The 19,316-nt window shown below is 38.0% G+C and overlaps 1 protein-coding gene across 3 annotated transcripts in view; it reads left to right on the top strand.

The window, feature by feature from the left end:
- Positions 1–14,841: 14,841 nt before the first annotated feature.
- The window catches only part of Hgf (hepatocyte growth factor), a 69,879-nt gene continuing 65,404 nt past the window's right edge, over positions 14,842–19,316 (top strand). For all 3 annotated transcript variants that reach the window (XM_069996355.1, XM_069996354.1, XM_069996356.1), the window contains exon 1: positions 14,842–15,071. In XM_069996355.1, coding sequence (XP_069852456.1) covers positions 14,984–15,071 — 88 coding nt within the window. In that variant the 5' untranslated portion in view covers positions 14,842–14,983. The remainder of the gene's footprint in view (positions 15,072–19,316) is intronic.

Here is a 19,316-nt window from a genome sequence, read left to right as displayed (position 1 = left end):
GCACTTAGAATGGAAATTTCAAAAAATATTAATATGGTTCAAAGATAACTCATTTAAATTATAGCAAAATCAGTATGGAAACTCAAATTTAAGTAAATGAAAAAGGATAAATACTGAATAGTCATATGAAAGCTTAACTAATAGGATAAATAAGGGAGAAAGGAAGATAAATAAATTGAGTTCTACTTGCTCAGCACTTTAAAAAAATCACAAGAAATACAATAGAAATGCAAAACTGAACATAAAAATAAATTATGTTTAACTCTATATACTTATTTTTATTCTATAGTCTTAATCTCTTATAACTTTTGTTTGGGTATTATTGTCAGAAGATAATTCCTTGTTTGTGTTGAATTATATAAAGAATGGGAAAAGAAAAAGAGAAAAGAAGATGAAAGTAAAAAGTAAATGAAAAGAAAAGCAAAAAAAAAGAAAGAGAAAAAACTAAGAGAAAAGGAAAAGGACAGTTGTGTGAAAAGCTGAAGTAAAAAGAGCTGACAATAATTTTCCCAAAGTGGCTTCAGTATATACAAACTAATAATGTTTGTGTTTTGTTCCATTTAGTCAACAATGAAGATATTAAATATCACTTGCTTTGTCCAAAAGAAAGATTCTCATTGACTCAGTGTTTTAATGCTAAAATATAAACTGAATTTTCCTAATTCATAAGAACTTAAGCTATTCACTCCTTATATTCAGGTTTACAGAGTCCACCAAGGAGGAGATATTGCCCACCTAGGAAGCTTGGAGGAACTATGGCTCCTATTTCTTTGAGTGACTTTATATCTATTAGTACATTGGGTTCTCAGTGCTTATTAGTGTCATTTCCTGGCAGGTGCAAAAGTTAGAGTGGGTTTTAACAGGTGATTTATGTTTGTAATAAGATGTGCAAACACAACAAGGCTTCAGAGGCGTAGTAAGTGGGCCAATCAGGTAAGGAAACAGGAAAAGTAAATACTTTCAATTGCCTATTTTATACCAACAGATCCTAGAGCTGTGGTCCTAGATGGGTTTAAAACCCATCTGTATGTGAAGAGTTTATCCAATTCTTATAACCACTTTCCTGCTCCTTTTAAATAAATTATTTGGGGTTTCCCCTCCCCTCCTTGACATCAATTTTCTGTTACATTTTGCACAAGAATTTTGAATTCATATCCCAGAGGAGCCTCTGGAAAGCTTTAGAGTATCAGATAAACTTGGGCTGGAGGAGTGCCAGACATATAAAAGCCTCTAGCTAGGATAATACGAGTTGTAAAATCCTCCTTTCTAAGGAATCTGAAGAGATAAAGGAAAAGTCAGTTTTGCAACTTCCCTTTTCAGAGATACAGACCTCTGTCTTTCAAAATAGTGCCATTGTTTGCTAATCTTCCTGCCACATCAAGTGTAGTTTGGGGGTTTTCTCCTAAATATTTGAATAAACAGCCTGTTGTGAAATGTTACTTTCACAGAGCAGTTAAGGCAGGGCTTTCTGCCACTGGGAGCAGAAGAGTCTCCCCAGAACCAAATCAGGGCAAATTGTGTATTAAAAAATAATTTTCTTATTATATCAATTGTTATAATCATGACTTCCTTTAATAAGTATTAAATAAAAAAACATGGAAATAAGACAATTCTGGATGATGCAAGGAAATATAAGATTTCTACCTTCAGACTACTCCTTTTAAAAACAAAGCACTGTTTTAAAGTGATAAGGCATATACAATAAGTATTCTTGCTATTATAACAAATCATTGCAACTGTATGGCTAAAAGCAACATAATGATATTAACTTTATCAGTGAAGGTCTGAAACCTGACATTAGTCTCACTGGATTAGAATGACAGTGACATCTGTATCACACGCATTCCTTTGTTTCCAAGGAGACTTTCCTAGCTATTTTCAGCACACTCAGAGGCCCTCATTTCATTGCTTGTGATCCCCTTCCTCTATCTTCAAAGCCAGGCAATTTGTTTTTCTCTGAGCTTCCCTAAGTCATCACAGATTTCTTTGAACACAGTTGAGAAAAGTTCTTCTGTGAAGAGGATTCCTGTAATAAGCCACATAGATAAGCAACGTGCTGACACAGCTTGAATCCTTAGTGTCTCTATGAGTTCAAACATTGGTCCTCAGAGTAACCCTATCTAGGGTTGGGGGATCTTTAAGAGATGAAGCCTGGCAGAATGTTTCCAGGTCATTGACCCCTTCTTGTTCTTTTTCCCCCCCTTTACCATGAGGTTAGATGTTTTGTGCTGTCATTCTCTCTCATCATGATGGGCTTCCTTACCATAGGCCCAAAGCTACACATTAAATCCATGATATAATGGAAGGCCTAACGTTGTCAGCTAAAATAAACATTTTGACTTTATAACTAGATGATTTGAGGTGGTTTGGGAATAGCATTGAAAAACTATTAAATATATCAGAATAGTCTCCCACATCAAAGTCTTTCCTAGTCACATATATGCAAAGTCCCTTTTGCTATGTGAGGTGTCATTGCTTACAACATCATTAAAGTTACCATGGTATTGCTAACACGTATCAGGGCACTCTGAAAATGTTCTGAATCAATGAATGATCCAAAGATATATAAAGTACTAAAAATATGAGAAAAGAACATTTACATTTATGGAAATTATCACTTGTATATAAACCTACATGATGTGGTTATGGCAAAGAAATATCAAAGGGTACTTCAAGTAAAAGGATAAGAAGATTTCAGTCTAGAATTTATAAGTATTGGGTTTTTCTATATTATTGAGTTTTGTTATTATAAAAATGATTTCTACTTTCAGTATGGCTTCTAAATTTTGCTATTATGAATGAATCATGTAGTATTACAAACAGCGTGTGTGGAGGCTGAAGTCAAATCTCAATGCATCAGCAGTGAGATGGATCTGTTTATAACAAAAGACTTGTATCAGAGAATAGAAAACTTTGAAGACTGGAAAAGTAAACTCTACTTTAAGGTTACTATTACTTCTTTTGCAAACTGAAGAGTCATAGATTAATTTAAAAACCATCAGTAATATGGATTTCCTTGCAGTTGTTGGTGATGGTTTTGGTAAACAGATTTTACTTATAAATTCATGTATTCATGTGTATCTATGTATTGTGTATGTATGTTCTATACATTTCATGTATTTGTATGCATGAATGTGTAGATGTATGTATTTGTATCTATGTGCATGATACAGAATTCTAAATTTATTGTGCTCTTTTAATGCTGTTTGCAGACAAACAGTAGTAACTAGATGTATTAGTTGAAGATAAATAAAGCCTAGTCAAGGTCTAAAAGCTTTTGGTAATGATATGGCGATACAGCTACAATCTTCAGTGTCCTGGCTACACAGTATCTATTCAATGGTGTCCTCAATAGTTTTGAATATAGCAAGTAATTAGCTTATATTGTTATAAATTAAGAAATTCAGTTATATTTTACTGCTGAGAAATTCAGTCAATATGTCTCTTAGATTATGCAAGTATTTTGAATATAGCAAGTAATTAGCTTATATTGTTATAAATTAAGAAATTCAGTTATATTTTACTGCTGAGAAATTCAGTCAATATGTCTCTTTTAGATTATGCAATTATTGTTTAAACTCTTCCAATACTGATTGAGTGGAAAAAAACACAAATGCTGCTAGTTTCTGAATGTTATGCTTTCCTTATGTCCCTTCAGGGAAATGATTGATAATCCTCCAAACTCTGCCTTGCACTCAGGTTCTTTTTTCTTTTTCATTTCTTTTTCTTTCCATTTTTGTTTGAACTCAAGGCCTTGGACTTTTTTTTTTTGTTTTTTTTTTCAGGTAAGGGGTAGGTTTATTCATTGTTCCGGCTGGCACCAGGCCATCTTGGTCCTCCATGCGGTGGGGAAAGGCCTGGGAAAGAGAGCTGGGAGAGCTGGGAAAGAGAGAGAGAAGAGCTAGAAAAGAACAGAGAGAGCAGAGAGCAGAGAGAGCTAGAAAAGAGCAGAGAAAGGGTGTCTGGGCCTGGGCTAGGCCTTATCTAGGGTATGGGCAGAGAAAGGTGTGGCCACATCAAATTCAGAGGTGACCTCAGTAGATGCAGATGTGACCTCTTCCAGGTGTCCCAGTTGCCTAGGTAATGCAGGTGCTGGGTGGAGACTTTGCTGCAAGGAGGGTGGAGTCTGCTCACCATCCAAGAGCAGACCTTACATTCCAGCCTTTTTCCTGCTGTAAAAGGGCATAGACAATAGGGGTAAAAAGCTGGAATTTGGTCCCCTCCAAGAGAAGGCAGTGAGCAGCAGCTGTCCCTTAGTGGCATGAGTTGGACTTGTATTTTAACACAGTCGATTATGTTTCAGTTCCTTACTCATTAGGGTCTGACGTTGGTTTTTTATGTTGGTGGTGGTATTGGTTTTTGCCTAGAACCAAAGTCAGAATGCAATCCTCTTATTTATGACTGTAGCCAGGCTAGAATTATAGGTGCACACTACCATATCCAGCTTGTTTGTGTAGATAGAATATCACAAATATCTTTTTCTCTCTCTCACTTTGAACCAGAGTCCTCTCATCTCCATCTCCTATATAGATGAGGTTATAGACATGCACCATCATGTCTCTCCTCCAGACATTATTTTAAGGCATTTATCTAGAAAAGATTCCAATGCAAAGTTGCACATGCTTAAACAATGAGGTATATAAGACACTATGTTGAAATTGAACTTTACAACTTTGGGGTGGGGGGGAGTTGGGGAGATGGGGAGGAAAGGGATAGTAGGGGAAAAACAAAGGAGGGGGTTACAATGCTCTATAGGAAATGTACTCTTTACCTTACTCATGAAACTGTAACCATTCTGTAAAATATCTTTACAGTAAAAAATATTTTAAAAAACTTCTTACATTTAAAAATTATTCTAGGGCTGGGAATGTGGCTAGCTAGCATGCCTAGCATGCATGAAGCCCTGGGTTTGGTTCCTCAGCACCACATAAACACAAAAAGCCAGAAGAGGTGCTGTGGCTCAAGTGGTAGAGTGCTAGCTTCGAGCAAAAAGAAGATCAGGGACAATGCTCAGTCCCTGAGTTCAAGCCCCAGACTGACAAAAAAATTATATATATATATATATATATATATCTGATATGTATATATATATACATATATATACATATATATGTATATATACATATCTGATATGTATATATATATATACATATATATGTATATATATACATATCTGATATGTATATATATATATACATATATATATATGTATATATATATATATATACATATCAGATAATGTTTCTTTAAGGGAAAACAAAGATTTACTAGGATGCCAGTCTTAAAAAGACAGAGTTGAAAGCTAAACAAATGAAACATAATCTAGCAAGATTGACAGTGGGATTTATGCCTTGGGTTAGGCTACTTCTCACGGCTACCTCCATTTTCCTGACTCTTACTGTCCCTGGGCTCATGACTCAAATTTCACACATGTAGGAATATTTTGGAAGCTCAGTATAAATACTGTCTTCCATTTGGCACACTTTGTGGGCTTCATCCATTTCTGAAACCCGTTTGGCCTGTTTCTTGAGCTTAGATTATCTCTACATTTCACCTGGCCTTGAGATTTCTCCCTTCTCCCAACTCCTGTCTCTTTAAGTGGAGCATACTCACATTTCCCCACATCCCCCTTGACCAAACAACAACAACAAAAAATCCTGGTATAAGCTTAGCCAATGTCTCATCTTCTGACTGCTTCAAAATGAACAAGATGGTAGGGGTGTCCTGCCTATGGATTTGTAGTTCTAGCAGAGGGTCATAGAGTTTTCTTTGGGGATGCAGAGGGGTCTAACTGAATATCAAATTAAAATTGCACAGAAGCCAGATCCATAGTTCTGAAGGTCACTGGAGGATTATATATTGGTAGTGAGATTCCTTCCCCAGGACAGAAATAATCCTGTAGGGCAACAGTGGTGAAGGTTAAAGAGTTGATAAGCAGATTAAAAAGCAGAAATATAAGGAGAGAAGTAGAATCTCATGGAATCAGAAGTCAGAGCTTTGAAATGGAGAGGACTGACAGGCTCTTCCCCCTGGTGGACTGCAGGGAGGGAAACTCCCTTTTCTCCAGTATTGTTGTTATTTTCTTATTTTTCTTTTGTTGTTGTTGTTTCACCAGAGAGTTGGTCCTGCCAGAGACACACACATTTCTGTCTTCCAAAAGTGTCTGTGTAAGTCTCAGTTCATCATCCCTGAAGGTGACAGGTTCCAGATACTCAGTAAAGGAGAATTTCATGTCTCAATGAAACTTTTCCCTGGCCAGAGACCCAAGTTGTCTACAAGTGTCGTACTACTGAAGTTCCTTATAAGAAAAGAAAGAAAGTCCTTCAAGTTTCTCCATTATGACTGCCAAAATGTCATGGATTTTTACTGAGACAAGCGAGGAAGAGAAAGTAAAGGTTTATTAGGACACTGGTACAAGAAAGATACAGTAGGCAACTAGACACAAGAGCCCCTACCCATATTTTAGCAAGTGGAAGTCTGAAGCTTTGACTGCTTCTCTATATTAGTTGATTAATAGAAAATTTAATGCATAATAATTTAATTAAATTTATTCTAAGATATTAGCCAACATTGTGGATTAAATAACTGTTAAACACTAGAAATTTTCTAACATTACCAGGCCAACACCATTTCTTCACCCTGCATTGTATTTTAGGTCTTATGTTTATTTTAGGTCTTAAATAGTTCAGTATCAACAACAGCAATAATAGCTAATATTATATTGTGTTCCTAAAAAATGCCCTGTACTTCATATGCCTATTCTCCACTCATTGCCATAATTAAAAAGTAGCACAATAAATATAATTATGCACAATTGTTTCAATTTTTACATAATAATTTTGCCAACGAGTACAGGGATTTCATTTGTGCATCTTTCCCCAATTAGTTAGTAGTGTAATAAGGTTTGAACCAGGTGGTTTGAACATTGGTTTCTCACACTATTTGCATTAACAGGGAAATAAATAAAGCATGCCAAGGAATGTTAAATGGCACAGCATTATTAAAGCTATATGTTATGTAGAAATCTTGAACCTACTTAAGCAAGTCATAAAATTTTCTTCTGATAAGCAACACTCACTTAGAACAATGCTGGATTAGAGGCTGCAACATTACTTTCTAAAGTTAAGAAGTTGTCTCTGAAGAAAAGGTAGGAAAGAACATGAAAATCGTATCACTGTATCTTTCAAGATAAGAAAGGCTAGCAAATATACATGATATGGGAACTGAAAGAGATATTTGTGAACATATTTTCTTTATTTTTATAAAAGGCTACACAATTTCTTACTTATATAAAGATAACAAATAATCAACCATACAAAAAGACTCATCAAATTTTACAAACATTTTTTTTTCCAATAGAGAATGAGAAAGACATATATTAATTCCAACCCCCTCTATTGTTCAAAGAACACTGAACTCCATCCCCAACTCCAAGGAGCATGTCAAGAAAAAGCTGAGATTTGGTGTACTCCACAGTGGGTATTTTGATTAATGCCATTACCTATTCAATATATAAGGGGCAATCTCTTAGAGCTGCAGCGTAAGAACAGTTGGCTCATTCACTTTCCCTCCCTTCTTTCTGCATTAGATTAAAGCATTGAACAAACATGCTTCCACAGTCCTTAACACTTTAATAATTTTGTTATTTCCACTAGCATTATTGTCTATTGCAGAAACCTATGAATATAGCACAGTTAAATAAGCTAGTTCAGGGGCTGTAAACGTGCCTCTTCTCATACAATTCTCTCTGGCTAGAGAAAAGCAATGGCTCTAGTGGATTTGATAGTCCCTTAGCTCTGCCATGTCTCTGTGAGTCGAGCTAGTGAAATTATTCTTAAACTCGAGAAAGGTAAGAAGTCTGCCAAGATCCCTCCCACTTAGAATGAGGATTTATAAGCTCACAGATCAGGAACTTAAGGATAAGCTTCTATAAGAACCTGAAACAGAGACTGATGGAGGGGGTGGTATTATTTGGAGTACAATGTGAACGTGTGTGCAGATATAACAAATGAAGTGTCTCCCATATAACTAAAATAAGCTAATTTAAAAATCATGAGAAAAAACTAGAACAGAATTATATCACTAATGTTGAACCTGATCAAACTTCAATCATTCAAAAAGTTAATGTTATATCTGGGACCATATTATATAACGTTAGTTAAATAGATCTTTAAGTAATTCGTAGTGGGACTAATACACCAGATATGCTGTGTACAATACAGTAGATTATAAGGAAATAAACAACCCCTCACTGCAAGAACGTTCCACCAGGCAGAACCTATTCTCTCCAGTTTGAAATGTAATTCCAGGTATGGGGTGCCATCTGGTTCATGGGGTTACCCTCATGTATCCCCAAGGCCACAATAAACATGCAACATGTACACACACAGTGAAAAGAAAACCTCAATTTTATTCATTGTTTTTGAGATGCAAAACGGTTAGATTAAGCAATGTCTTTGAAAAGCACCTCATTGTGAATATGTCAGTTTTCTAACACTAATGATTATATCATCTCTGGATTCGACACTTGCAAAAAAGCAGTAGATTTCCCAAATGCATTGCATTTTACTAATCTGCCAGTGTCCAGCATTCCAGGTGTGGTGTGCTCAGGGCTTTATAAGCTTGGGGGCACCCCAGACTTAACAAAGCAGCCGACACCTGGAAATACATAAAAGCTGGCCTCTGAGCATAAGGTGATGAGTGCTATTTAACTAGACCCCCTGGATTCAGAGAATGATCCCTTGTGGCTCTGAAAAGAAAGCTGAGAATGCAAGCCTGAGTGTTTAGTTTTAGCTCAGATTTCCTGGTCTTCTCTGGACTCTCACCAGGCATGGCACTGCTCCACTCCTCACTGACTTTTAATTAATTAATTTTAATTAATACATACTGTGAAACTATTTCTTCATGTATTAGTAAACCATAAGAAGAATTTTTTCTTATATGCTTCAAATTGAGAAAGCCTAACTTCCTTTTTTTTTTTTTTTTCCGTTTTCAAGCCCAGCCTGAGGTTTGAACTCAGGGCCTGGAGGCTGTCTCTGAGCTTCTTTTGCTCAAGGCTAGTGCTCTACTACCTGCACCACACTACTCCACTCCAGACTATTTTCAGTGGTTCATCATGGATAAGAGTCTCACCAATTTTTTTGTCTTGGGTGGCAAACAATCCTCAGAACTCATTCCCCGTGTAGCTAGGAATACAGGCGTGATTCACCAGTGCCCGGCCAACCTATTTTTATGCACAGGACAACTCCTATTCTGGTGTAACTCATCTCTTTATTTTCGTGGATGCTGCCTGGGGTCTCAATCTAAGTTCTGAGACAGGTCTCCTGGGGTGTAGCCGAGGTCAAGGGGCAGTGGCTGCATCTATTATTTAACATTGCTGTCTTTTTAATTAAGTAATTATAAATTAATAATAATTATAATTAATTATGAATTAATTGTAATTGCTAACTTTCCATTGTCTATAACATGTGATAAATCTTGTCACTTGCTTTCATTGTTCTTCTCTGAAAGAAATACTGTCATTGTGCTTCTTTGTATAGGTGGCATCACATTCCTTCATAGATGTTTTCTGAAAAACATATTTCTTTGTATGACCATTTTCTGTAGGTTTGTTTCTGGATAGGAAACCTGATACATTTTCTAACATTATTACTTGGTGTTCAAGTAGACAATTTTCTTGTTCACATGTTGTAAAAATTGACAGAAAGAATGTGGAAGGTTTCCAATGAAAATGTATCAACATAAGTAACTATCACTTATTGTCAGTGTCCTGTGAAACCTCTCTGCTTGGGCCCCAAATCATACATTTAGCTAGGTGCTGGTGGCTCACGCCTGTAATCCTAGCTACTCAGGAGGCTGAGATCTGAGGACCATGGTTCAAAGCCAGCCCAGGCAGGAAAGGCTGTGAGACTTATCTCCAATAAACCACTAGAAAATCAGGAGTGGTACTGTGGCTCAAGTGGTAGAGCACTTGCCTTGAGCTGAATTGCTGAGGGACAACACCCAGGCCCAGAGTTCAAGTTCCATGACCAAAAAAAAAAAAAAAAAAAAAAGACATTTGCACCAACTGTTATAGACTAGATTAATATTATTTAATGGACATTCTGCAATGATTGAAATAGTCTACATTTGCATTTTTCACTATGGGAGCTTCTAGTCTCAAGTGTATATCCTGAACTCGATAAAGTTTGGTTTGAGTTTTGCTTCGTTTTAATTATTTTGCGTTGAATTTAATGGCTACAATGATTTGTGGATACCATACTGGACAGCAGAAACTAGATCTTTGCATAGACTTTGTATATACTTTTTAATAACTTTGGAACTAAATGTGTCACGAGGCTTGTTTATATTCTATTATTATTCTATTATTTTTTCTGTTTCTGCTTTTATTTCTAAAGTAAGTTGTAATTACTTTTGCAATATTTCCCACATTGAAGGAGCCTAATAAATGGTTCAGTAGTGAAGTAGACAGGTGAATAACAACCACTGACAGAGCAGAAGCAAGAAATGATGGAAAAAATGACATACGGTTGTTGAAAGGAAAGATAAAAGTATTAGCAGCTTATATAGATATTCTTTCTTTCACATAGAAGGTACAAACTATCCAGAAGTATTATAACAACCACTAAAGATTTCAGAGAAAGAAAATAATCAGAATTTAAAACTGAAAGGACGCCGAAACAAGGACACGGATGACCCATTGTAACAAGGACACCCACAGGACACTATATTGGAAGAGAACTTTGCAACTTTGGGCAGCGAAGTGGGGGGGGGGGGAGTGGGAGTGTGGGAAGTGGGGGAGGGAAGGGATAGTGGGACAACAACAAGAAAGGGAAGGGGTAACAATGATGGACAAGTAATGTGCTCATTGCCTTACTCATGTAACTGAAACCCCTTTGAACAACATCTTAACAAAATAAAATAAAATAAAAAAGAAACCTGGAATGAATATTAGAAATTTCCCAACCTTGATCTCTTTTAGTGTGGTTTTTATTTGATAAAAGTAATTTGACACCTGGACAGGTGGTCCCTGGCTTAGAATGACACTTTACTAACAGATCAACTATACTGAATTATTAGCCAACATTAAGTATTGATTTCCTTATCAGTAAGTGACAATAATAATATATAAATCTTTGATGTGCGTGCCTCCCTTTCCCAGAAAAGAGAGAAGTGTAGTGAGACAATTCTTAGGAAGTATTTAGCTAACATAGTGTTCATTTTTATGGAGGGGAAACTGAGGCATTACACTAATTATCTTTATTCATTAATAATATATTATGTAAGAGACTCACATGGGAACCAACATGAGGAATAGCAATAAATTGAGGCTAACTCAGGATTACACAGGCAACACCATGGTAGCTGATTCCCGCCAGGCATATGATATGACTAGTATCCGTTGCTGGTCTGCAGATCACATGATTGGATGAGCTAATTAGTGGTCTACCTTTCTACAAACATCACTTGTTTAGAATTCTGAGGAATTTGTGTGTGTGTGTGTGTGTGTGTGTGTGTGTGTGTGTGTGTGTGTGTGTGTGTTTACTGAGTACAGCCTTAAATAAAGGACATTCATACACACTTTTCCATTCAATCATTCAGATCACAAGTTATTCAGGACATTTCAATTTTATTACAGATTTGAAATGGTATTATATGACCCTATAATGTCATTTGTGCTTGAGTAATTTCATAAACTGTAGCATTTGAAGTATTCTCTTTGCAAAATTTTCATTTTATCTATTTCTTTTCATATTCATTTTGGGTATTTGTAGAACTGTTTAAGAAAATTAGCAAGAGTTGCAGAAACCACTCGTGATTTACAAGGAAAAAGGAGAATATGCTAGCAAGATAAAGTGAAATGATAACATAATAAGTTATTTATTTTATTGAAACATTCCATTACAAATTTGAGAGATTTTTAAATTGTTTTCCATTCATTTATTAATCATTAGTTTTAAGAGAGTCTTGCTATATTGCCCAGTTTTTCTCCAATTCTGAATATTCTCAATTTAGCCTGCCAAAAAGCTGAGTATAAAGGCATGCACCACGATGCTCTGTTTTTATAGTTACTGAAATTCTTTATGTGTTTCATTGTCAATAGAATCTTGAATTTATGATACTTTCTTTTTATGGTGTTTAAAGACATTTATCATCTCTTGTGGGGTATGGGAAGTATATTTGATGTTCATGTCTGAATATTCCTTGGGTATATTGGATAATTTATTTAAGATTAAAATAATATACTTAAGCTTTCTCAATTATAAAATGGGACTTACCAAAACTTTCAGGTTTAGGGTACTTAAAATCCTTAGCATACTGTAAAAGGTCATGGTAGACTTGCTCTTGTTTCAATGACAATTGAAAACAATTATTGTCAAAAAAGGAAATATGAGTATATACATTTAAGTAGGTTTAAGTTGTGTTTGCCATATTTAGCATGTAAATAGAAATTGTGGAAATGAGTGTCCCAGTACTTCTATTCCACTCTAAACTTAGATCCATTATTATTTGCTTACAGTCCTAGGTCTTTTTCATCTATGAGAATAAGGAGAAAAAATACCTGATTTAATTATAACAAAATATAATTTCTTTAAAAGCACCTTTAATGATCAAGAAAGCACAAGAGATGCCATAGGAGAATTCCCATTCATGGCCAGCACTAGTAGACTGAGATTAAGATTTTCCAGGAAGGTAAATGGATTGTAAAAATAAATGTCAAGTGAACACTTGGAACACCAGAGATAAGCTGACAAATTATTTTAAAGCTTCTGTTTTTATAAGGAGAACATGATAAAAAGAGAAGTACTGGCAATAGGAAAAGGTAGTATAAATGTATTCCTCAAAAGAGTTCTATTAATCCTTTCATTGCTTGGATAGTCTACAGTCTCTGGTATTTATCTAGCAGATCTCCTCCATCACCTCCTCCTCTCCTCCTCCTCCTCCTCCTCCTCCTCCTCCTCCCCCTCCTCCTCCTTCCCCTCCCCTTCCTCCTCCCCTTCCTCCCTTCCCCCTCCTCCTCCTCAGCTGTCTTCTTTCCTCCTCCTCCCCCCCCTCCCCCTCCTCCCCCCTCCCCCTCCTCCCCCCTCCTTCTCCTCCTCCTCCTCTTTTTTTTTTCTTCTGCTGGGTGGGGATAGGGGATTAGAGCAAGCACCAAACACAGAAGTCACACATCAGTCCCTTTAGCTTACTGTTCAGGAAAAAAAAAAGTTCCTTTATCTTACTTTTCAGAAAAATGTCCTGCAGTTTCCCCCAGAGCCAGCCTCTGACAGTGATACTCCTCCTACCTTGTCTCCCAGGTAGCTGGGATTAGAGGCTTGAGCCAGCACTACTGGCTCAGATTGCTTCCTTTCTCTCTTCCTTTCCCTCCTTCATTCCTTCCCTCTCCTTCTTCCTTAACTCCCTTTCTGCTCTGTTTCCCTTTCTTTATCTTTCTTCCCCTTTCTAGAGGTGGGGGCAGGGCACTGGAGGAAAGGCAATGAGAGCTGTAAATGAAGGAGAGAAGCTGGGGTGTGGGTATGGGGGGAAGACTTTAGTTTTCCCCAAATCTGTCCAGCAGCACATTTGCTCCAAAACCATTCTTACATTCTGGTCACTTTCCTTTCTTCTCTTCACCGAGGTGTCCTTTTTCTCCATTTCAGAGATAAACAGCAGCTATTCCTCAAAATCCACTTGCAAGAAAGCAAGCTGTTCCCTAAAGTACTCAGAGCATCCTCCTGGTTGCAAAGGAGATTCCTCTAAATAAAAGGAGAAGTCTAGTCAATGATCTCACCAAAACGTGATACTTATGAATCCCTTCCACCCCCACACAATCTCTTCCTCCCCAGACTCAACTCAGACAGTAGGAAGCTGGTGGGTGCCTGCAGAAACATATGGCTCCAAGAAAAGTCATTTGGGAATGAACATAGTTTGAGGGATTTCCCTTCAAAGTTTGGAAACCTATATCTACCAGTGTAAATAAGCATGCAGTTACGTGACTGTACCAAGGTCATGATGATGAGGTGTATATTTACCTGTCATGGACAAGCAAATGACAATCCTGACCTCATAAACATTTTTAGAGAGCAAGTATGACCAGATAAATCAGACACATTTTAAGAAGAAGGTATTCCAGGTCCATCTGTGGCCACCTGGGAATTTAGCACTGTGTTGCCCAGCAGCCTGCTTTCAGACCAAGAGGCAGGGTGATTTTTTTCCCACCTGATCACCTGGCTGCTTTGGTCTTGCTTGTTTATTTCTTCTGAAGCCATAACACCACGCCCTTTTCTTATTTAAGCTCTTTCTACCTGAGCTGGTTTAGCCTGGGCTCAACACCCGTCCTCCCTCCCTTCTTCCTCCCTCCCCTCTCTCAGTCTTTAAACTCCCTGGGAACCTGTGTCTGTGTTTGGAATCCTTGCATGGCTGGAGCAGTGGAACTAGACGATTGGGAGCTAGGGCACTTTTGGCAGAAAGGCAGCTCTTCGCTTTCTTCTTAGGTCGCTTCCCCTTCCTCTTTTCCCAAATAGATATGTAAACACATATATTTTCTTGTTTCTACTGAGCGAATTGGTCCCCTGCCTGTGCCTTGATGCAGCCATTGGGCCGAGCCTTGCTCCTGGCTTCTTTACTGGGATAGGAGCCACTAGGATCTGGAGCTTGAGATTCTAAATTAAAGCTGGCCTCCGGCCAGGTGACCTTTTCTTTGTAAGTTTCTTAAGGAGTGGGGGAGTTGGGGGGGGGGGGTGGGATCTGTTGGGTGTTGGGGGGGGCAGTAAGGAAAGGAGGGGGTTGGAAGAGAGTAAAGGGCTGTTGTTAAACAGTTTCTTACCGTAAGAGGGAGTTCAGACCTAGATCTTTCCAGTTAATCACACAACAAACTTAGCTCATCGCAATAAAAGCAGCCCAGAGCCGACTGGATCTTTTAGGCACTGACTCCGAACAGGATTCTTTTTTCACCCGGGCATCTCCATCTCCGGTAGGATCCGCCAGCAAGTCGGCCAGCAGCATGTGGGTGACCAAACTTCTGCCAGTCCTCTTGCTGCAGCCCGTCCTCCTACACCTCCTTCTGCTCCCCACGGCCATCCCCTCTGCAGGTTAGTTCCTTCTGCCTCGTTACTCCCGGTGGGACGCACTCTTCCTTCTGTCTGACGACCTCTTCCTAGCATCCCGGGCATAACTCCCGTGCGTGGCAAGGCTTTTCACAGCCTCTTTCCTAGATTTCTTTGGACATTTGTTGTCTGTTGGAAAAGCCTTGCAAAACGATCCTTCACATCCACTCGGGGCTCCCCTTCCCCGCACCCTCCCTTCTCCCAACCCAGCCCTATCTCATTTAGCCAAACAGTCCTGAATTACGGGATCGCAGTGAAGTGCTATCTGGAACTTTGTTCGTTTGGACAAGCATGAAGCTGAAAGAGTCTGGTCTGAAGAGGGGGCGCGGGATGTACATTATGGTCAGTCCAGCAGGGACTTGACTTTCCCACAGGACCATTTTCTACAACAATCCCCTCCCTAACACGGGGACCACTCATCACTCAGGTCCAGATTATGCTGTGGTACAGGTTTTCATTTAGAGGAGACAGGACTGAAGTCTAAGCATATGCATGTGATAAAAATGAAAGAGAAAGCGGTTTTTCTAAGCTCTCCTTTCTGGGGATAGATGACTGCCCTTTAAAACTGCACTGCAGAGGAGGCAAAAAGTGCAGGACTGAAAGCTGCAGAACTGGTCCTCTCAGCCTCCCACTTTCTGCCTTGGACCGCCAGGCTGGGGGGAGATGCCTGAGCACTCAGGCTGCCTGGGATTTTAGAGATCTCATTTACTGCTTTGGGAAGTTTTCTCTTACTATCAGAACGACAGGAAGCATCTGTATTTGGCCGTATTGTCATTGTAGTGGCTGGGCTGGGGTGCCATGAGGAGAAGGCATTGAATGTCAAGGGTACGCACAGGAGAACAAAGAGGGAAACAAATGTTCAGATGACAGACATGGTCTTTATACAAAAAGACAAAATCAAAACAAAAACAGAACTGGCTGACTCTTTTGAGACAAGTTAAATATGAAATCTAGCACATCTCTGATCTAGTTTCTGGTGTAATACATCAAGAATTTGATAAATGATAAGGGAAGTCATTTACCCCTTCTGATTTTCTTCTGTATGGGGAAGTAACCCTTTGCAAAAATGACACTGTTTGAAAAGGGTCACCTAAGAGGTCGAAAGTGGGAGGGGATGGGGATAAAGTCAATTCAAATCAAACAGCTTACCATGGCTTGACACACATCATGTAAAATGGATTCTTAGTTTGGGGATTTTGAATACGCATGGAAATCGAGCAAATTTTTGGATGTCTTTCCATTTTAAAGATTAAAGTGTTGCTATTCTGAAGTAGAATATTGTTACCTGAAATCACTGGAAGTAATGCAGAGAGAATACAGTGTAGAAAACCCAAACAGTGGATCTACCATAGACAATGGCTATTTGTATTTGGCATGCTTTTGGGAGCTTTGGCAGGAGATATACATTTGTAATTATATTTCACTTTGGCTAATGTTGAAATGACTGCGTTTCCTGAATGTAGGGAGAAAGCAGCCCAAGTGTGTGTGCTGGCAGTCAAGGAGGGACCAACAGGGAATTACAGCTGTAGGTTATGAATAATTCTTGAAGTGGATAATGCTAACATTGTCACCAAAGGAGGATCTGTCTTTGTATGGGTGGCAAGTTTATTTTGATCGCTTAAAAAATCTCTCAAATGAGAAGATATAGATTGCTTCATACAAGGTTGTTCTTTTTAATGTCATAGTTGTTGTTCCTTACTTTGGTTATCCTTAACAAAAGAAGTGGATATTATATCATATTGACAAGCAATTATGAACAGGATACAATATTATTTTTTAAAAGTTCTTGAGAAATACTCCATATGTTGAGATTCTTAAAGGTGGGTTTTGTTTGTTTTGTGGTTTTTTTGGGGGGGAGGGCTGTGGTAGGGCTTTAACTCAGGGCCTAGGAGCAGTATCTGAGCACTTCTGCTCAGTTAGTGTTCTACCACATTGAGCCACAGCTCTACTTCTGGGTTTTGATTGGTTAATTGGAGATAAGTGTCTCATAGAGACTTTTCTGCCTGGGATGGCTTTGAACTGTGATCCTCAGACCTTAGCCTCCTAAGTAGCTAGGATTACAGGCATGAGCCAGCAGTACCTGGCCCCATATAGGAGGAGTTTTTGCTTAGAATTCTTTATCCACCCAAATTTACACTGGAAATAAATATTCTATCCTGTGAGGAAGAGGAGAAGAAGAAGAAGGAGGAGGAGGAGGAAGAGAAGGAGGAGGAGGAGGAGGAGGAGGAGGAGGAGGAGGAGGAGGAGGAGGAGGAGGAGGAGGAGGAGAAGGAGGAGGAGGAGGAGGAGGAGGAGGAGGAGGAGGAGGAGGAGGAGGAGGAGGAGGAAAAAATAAATAAGTACTTAATGTCCAAAAGTTTTCAGGTTATATAAAGATGAGCAAATAGAAAAAGAACGTAGATAGAAAAGGAAATCAGCATTACTATAGGCCACATTCTAAAGTAAAACTTTTAGTTTAATATAATTGCCATTATTGAGTTTATTTTACATAGAAAATTGAGGTTTAAATACCTTAATTATCTTATTACCTTTCTTAGGTAAGGGACAGAAATGAGTTTCCTAGTGAATCTATGTTAAGGAATGAGGTAATTCTTTTATTCTTTTATCTGTATTCAAGTGAGTCGTAGCATAATAAAATTAAATTTGCTTTCAAAAACTCATTTGGCTAAGTAAAACACAACAAAAAGAAAACCCAAAAAAGAAACAAAGCAAAACACTTCTCTAGTTAGAACTAGCATGTGTGAACATCCATTCCTAGTTTAGAGGATCAAGCAAGGTTTAGGAAGTATGTGGTATTCATGTCAGACATGATACATAGAATAATAGCCTAGATGGTACAAAGTCAGGAGAAAACAAGTGGCCAAATCTGTAGAGGTGAATAATTTTAAGTTTTCCCAGAAAGACTTCTGTCTACACTGCATGTGAACTGAATCATTTGGAGCTTACAGCTTTTGATAGGAAGAATAAAATGAGATAGAATGGACAACAATGAGTGTCATGATGAGCCAGTGTTTCTCTCAGTGGATACAGCCGGCCAGCAGCTGAAGGTTTTGCAATGATAAGATAGTTGATTATTACTTCCATGTCATTGATTCAGTTGCCATGTGGAAGGAGAGCTGTAGTCAGTAAGGGCAAAAAAACCAGGATGATGCTTCTGTAACCATTAAGCCCTGCACAAGGAAACAAGGAGGAGGAAGCTTTTAACATCACACTGATCATTTTAGGAATCTCTCTGGGTGAGACTATAATGTTGTTTGACAAATACTAGCATTTGAAAGCAATCTCTTTCTTCTTGAGGTTTTATTTGTGATGTTGTCTTCTCCAAAGAAGGGCAGATGATTATCAACAAGTAAAATCTGAGTCCTAGAAAATAACATTGTTAGTCTGGACTTTGTTTTGTGATTTTTGTCTCCTACAAATTTAAAAAGTGCATTCACAACCATTCCTCCAATTCATTAGTTTTAATTCTTTCATCTTAATATCTTGCCAGTTGAAACTGTTAATCACCAATCAGTAGATAGCTTTCTCAGTTATGTGGAGCCAGATTCCTGCTTCTTTCCACACTCTGCAAATCCTTTTCTTGCCAGGTTTCCCTTTGAAGTCACTGGTTCATCCACACAGAAGAAAATATATGAGGTACTGAGAGATGAGTGTGAGACCCTGGGACCAGAGGGAGAAATGTGTCTTTCTTCAAGCACCTTGATATATTTGACCCTGCTTTCTGTTTGTAGGTTTACACTAGGAGGCTGATTTTTTTTCCTGAAATAGGGATTTCAGGTTCTTCAGGAAATATGTTCCCATACAGGGACAAGGAAAAATAAAAAGAAATTGTAATTTAAAAATACAAGAAAGTATGACAAATGTGTAATGATTTCTCGCCCTTTGATTTCATTTCAATATTTTGTTTATAAACTTCAACTGACAGTCACACACATTAAAAAATAGTAGAGAAAAATCAGATCCAAACATATTTTTGAGTTTCTTCCCAAATTAAGTTTGGCTTTTAGCTGTTTTCAGTAAAACAAGCATCAGTTGTTAATACATATGGAAGAAAAAGTAGAAACTATTTTCAGCTGAAGAATTTTATTTTCAGATGCTGTTTTTGAATGACTTCTGTTTTGAATCTTTCTCTAATTGACTAAGTAATTAGTTTTATAGATTCGTGGATTACATGACATATAACTCATTACATCCTATTTTTGAGTAGTTGTAGTTACTGGCCTGGTATAA

Source organism: Dipodomys merriami, unplaced genomic scaffold (assembly GCF_024711535.1).
Source record: "Dipodomys merriami isolate MVZ:Mamm:240054 unplaced genomic scaffold, mDipMer1.0.p SCAF_5, whole genome shotgun sequence".
Classification (NCBI taxonomy): domain Eukaryota; kingdom Metazoa; phylum Chordata; class Mammalia; order Rodentia; family Heteromyidae; genus Dipodomys; species Dipodomys merriami.
The sequence above is the reverse complement of the archived record's forward strand: the minus strand, read 5'-3'. Positions and strand labels throughout refer to the sequence as shown.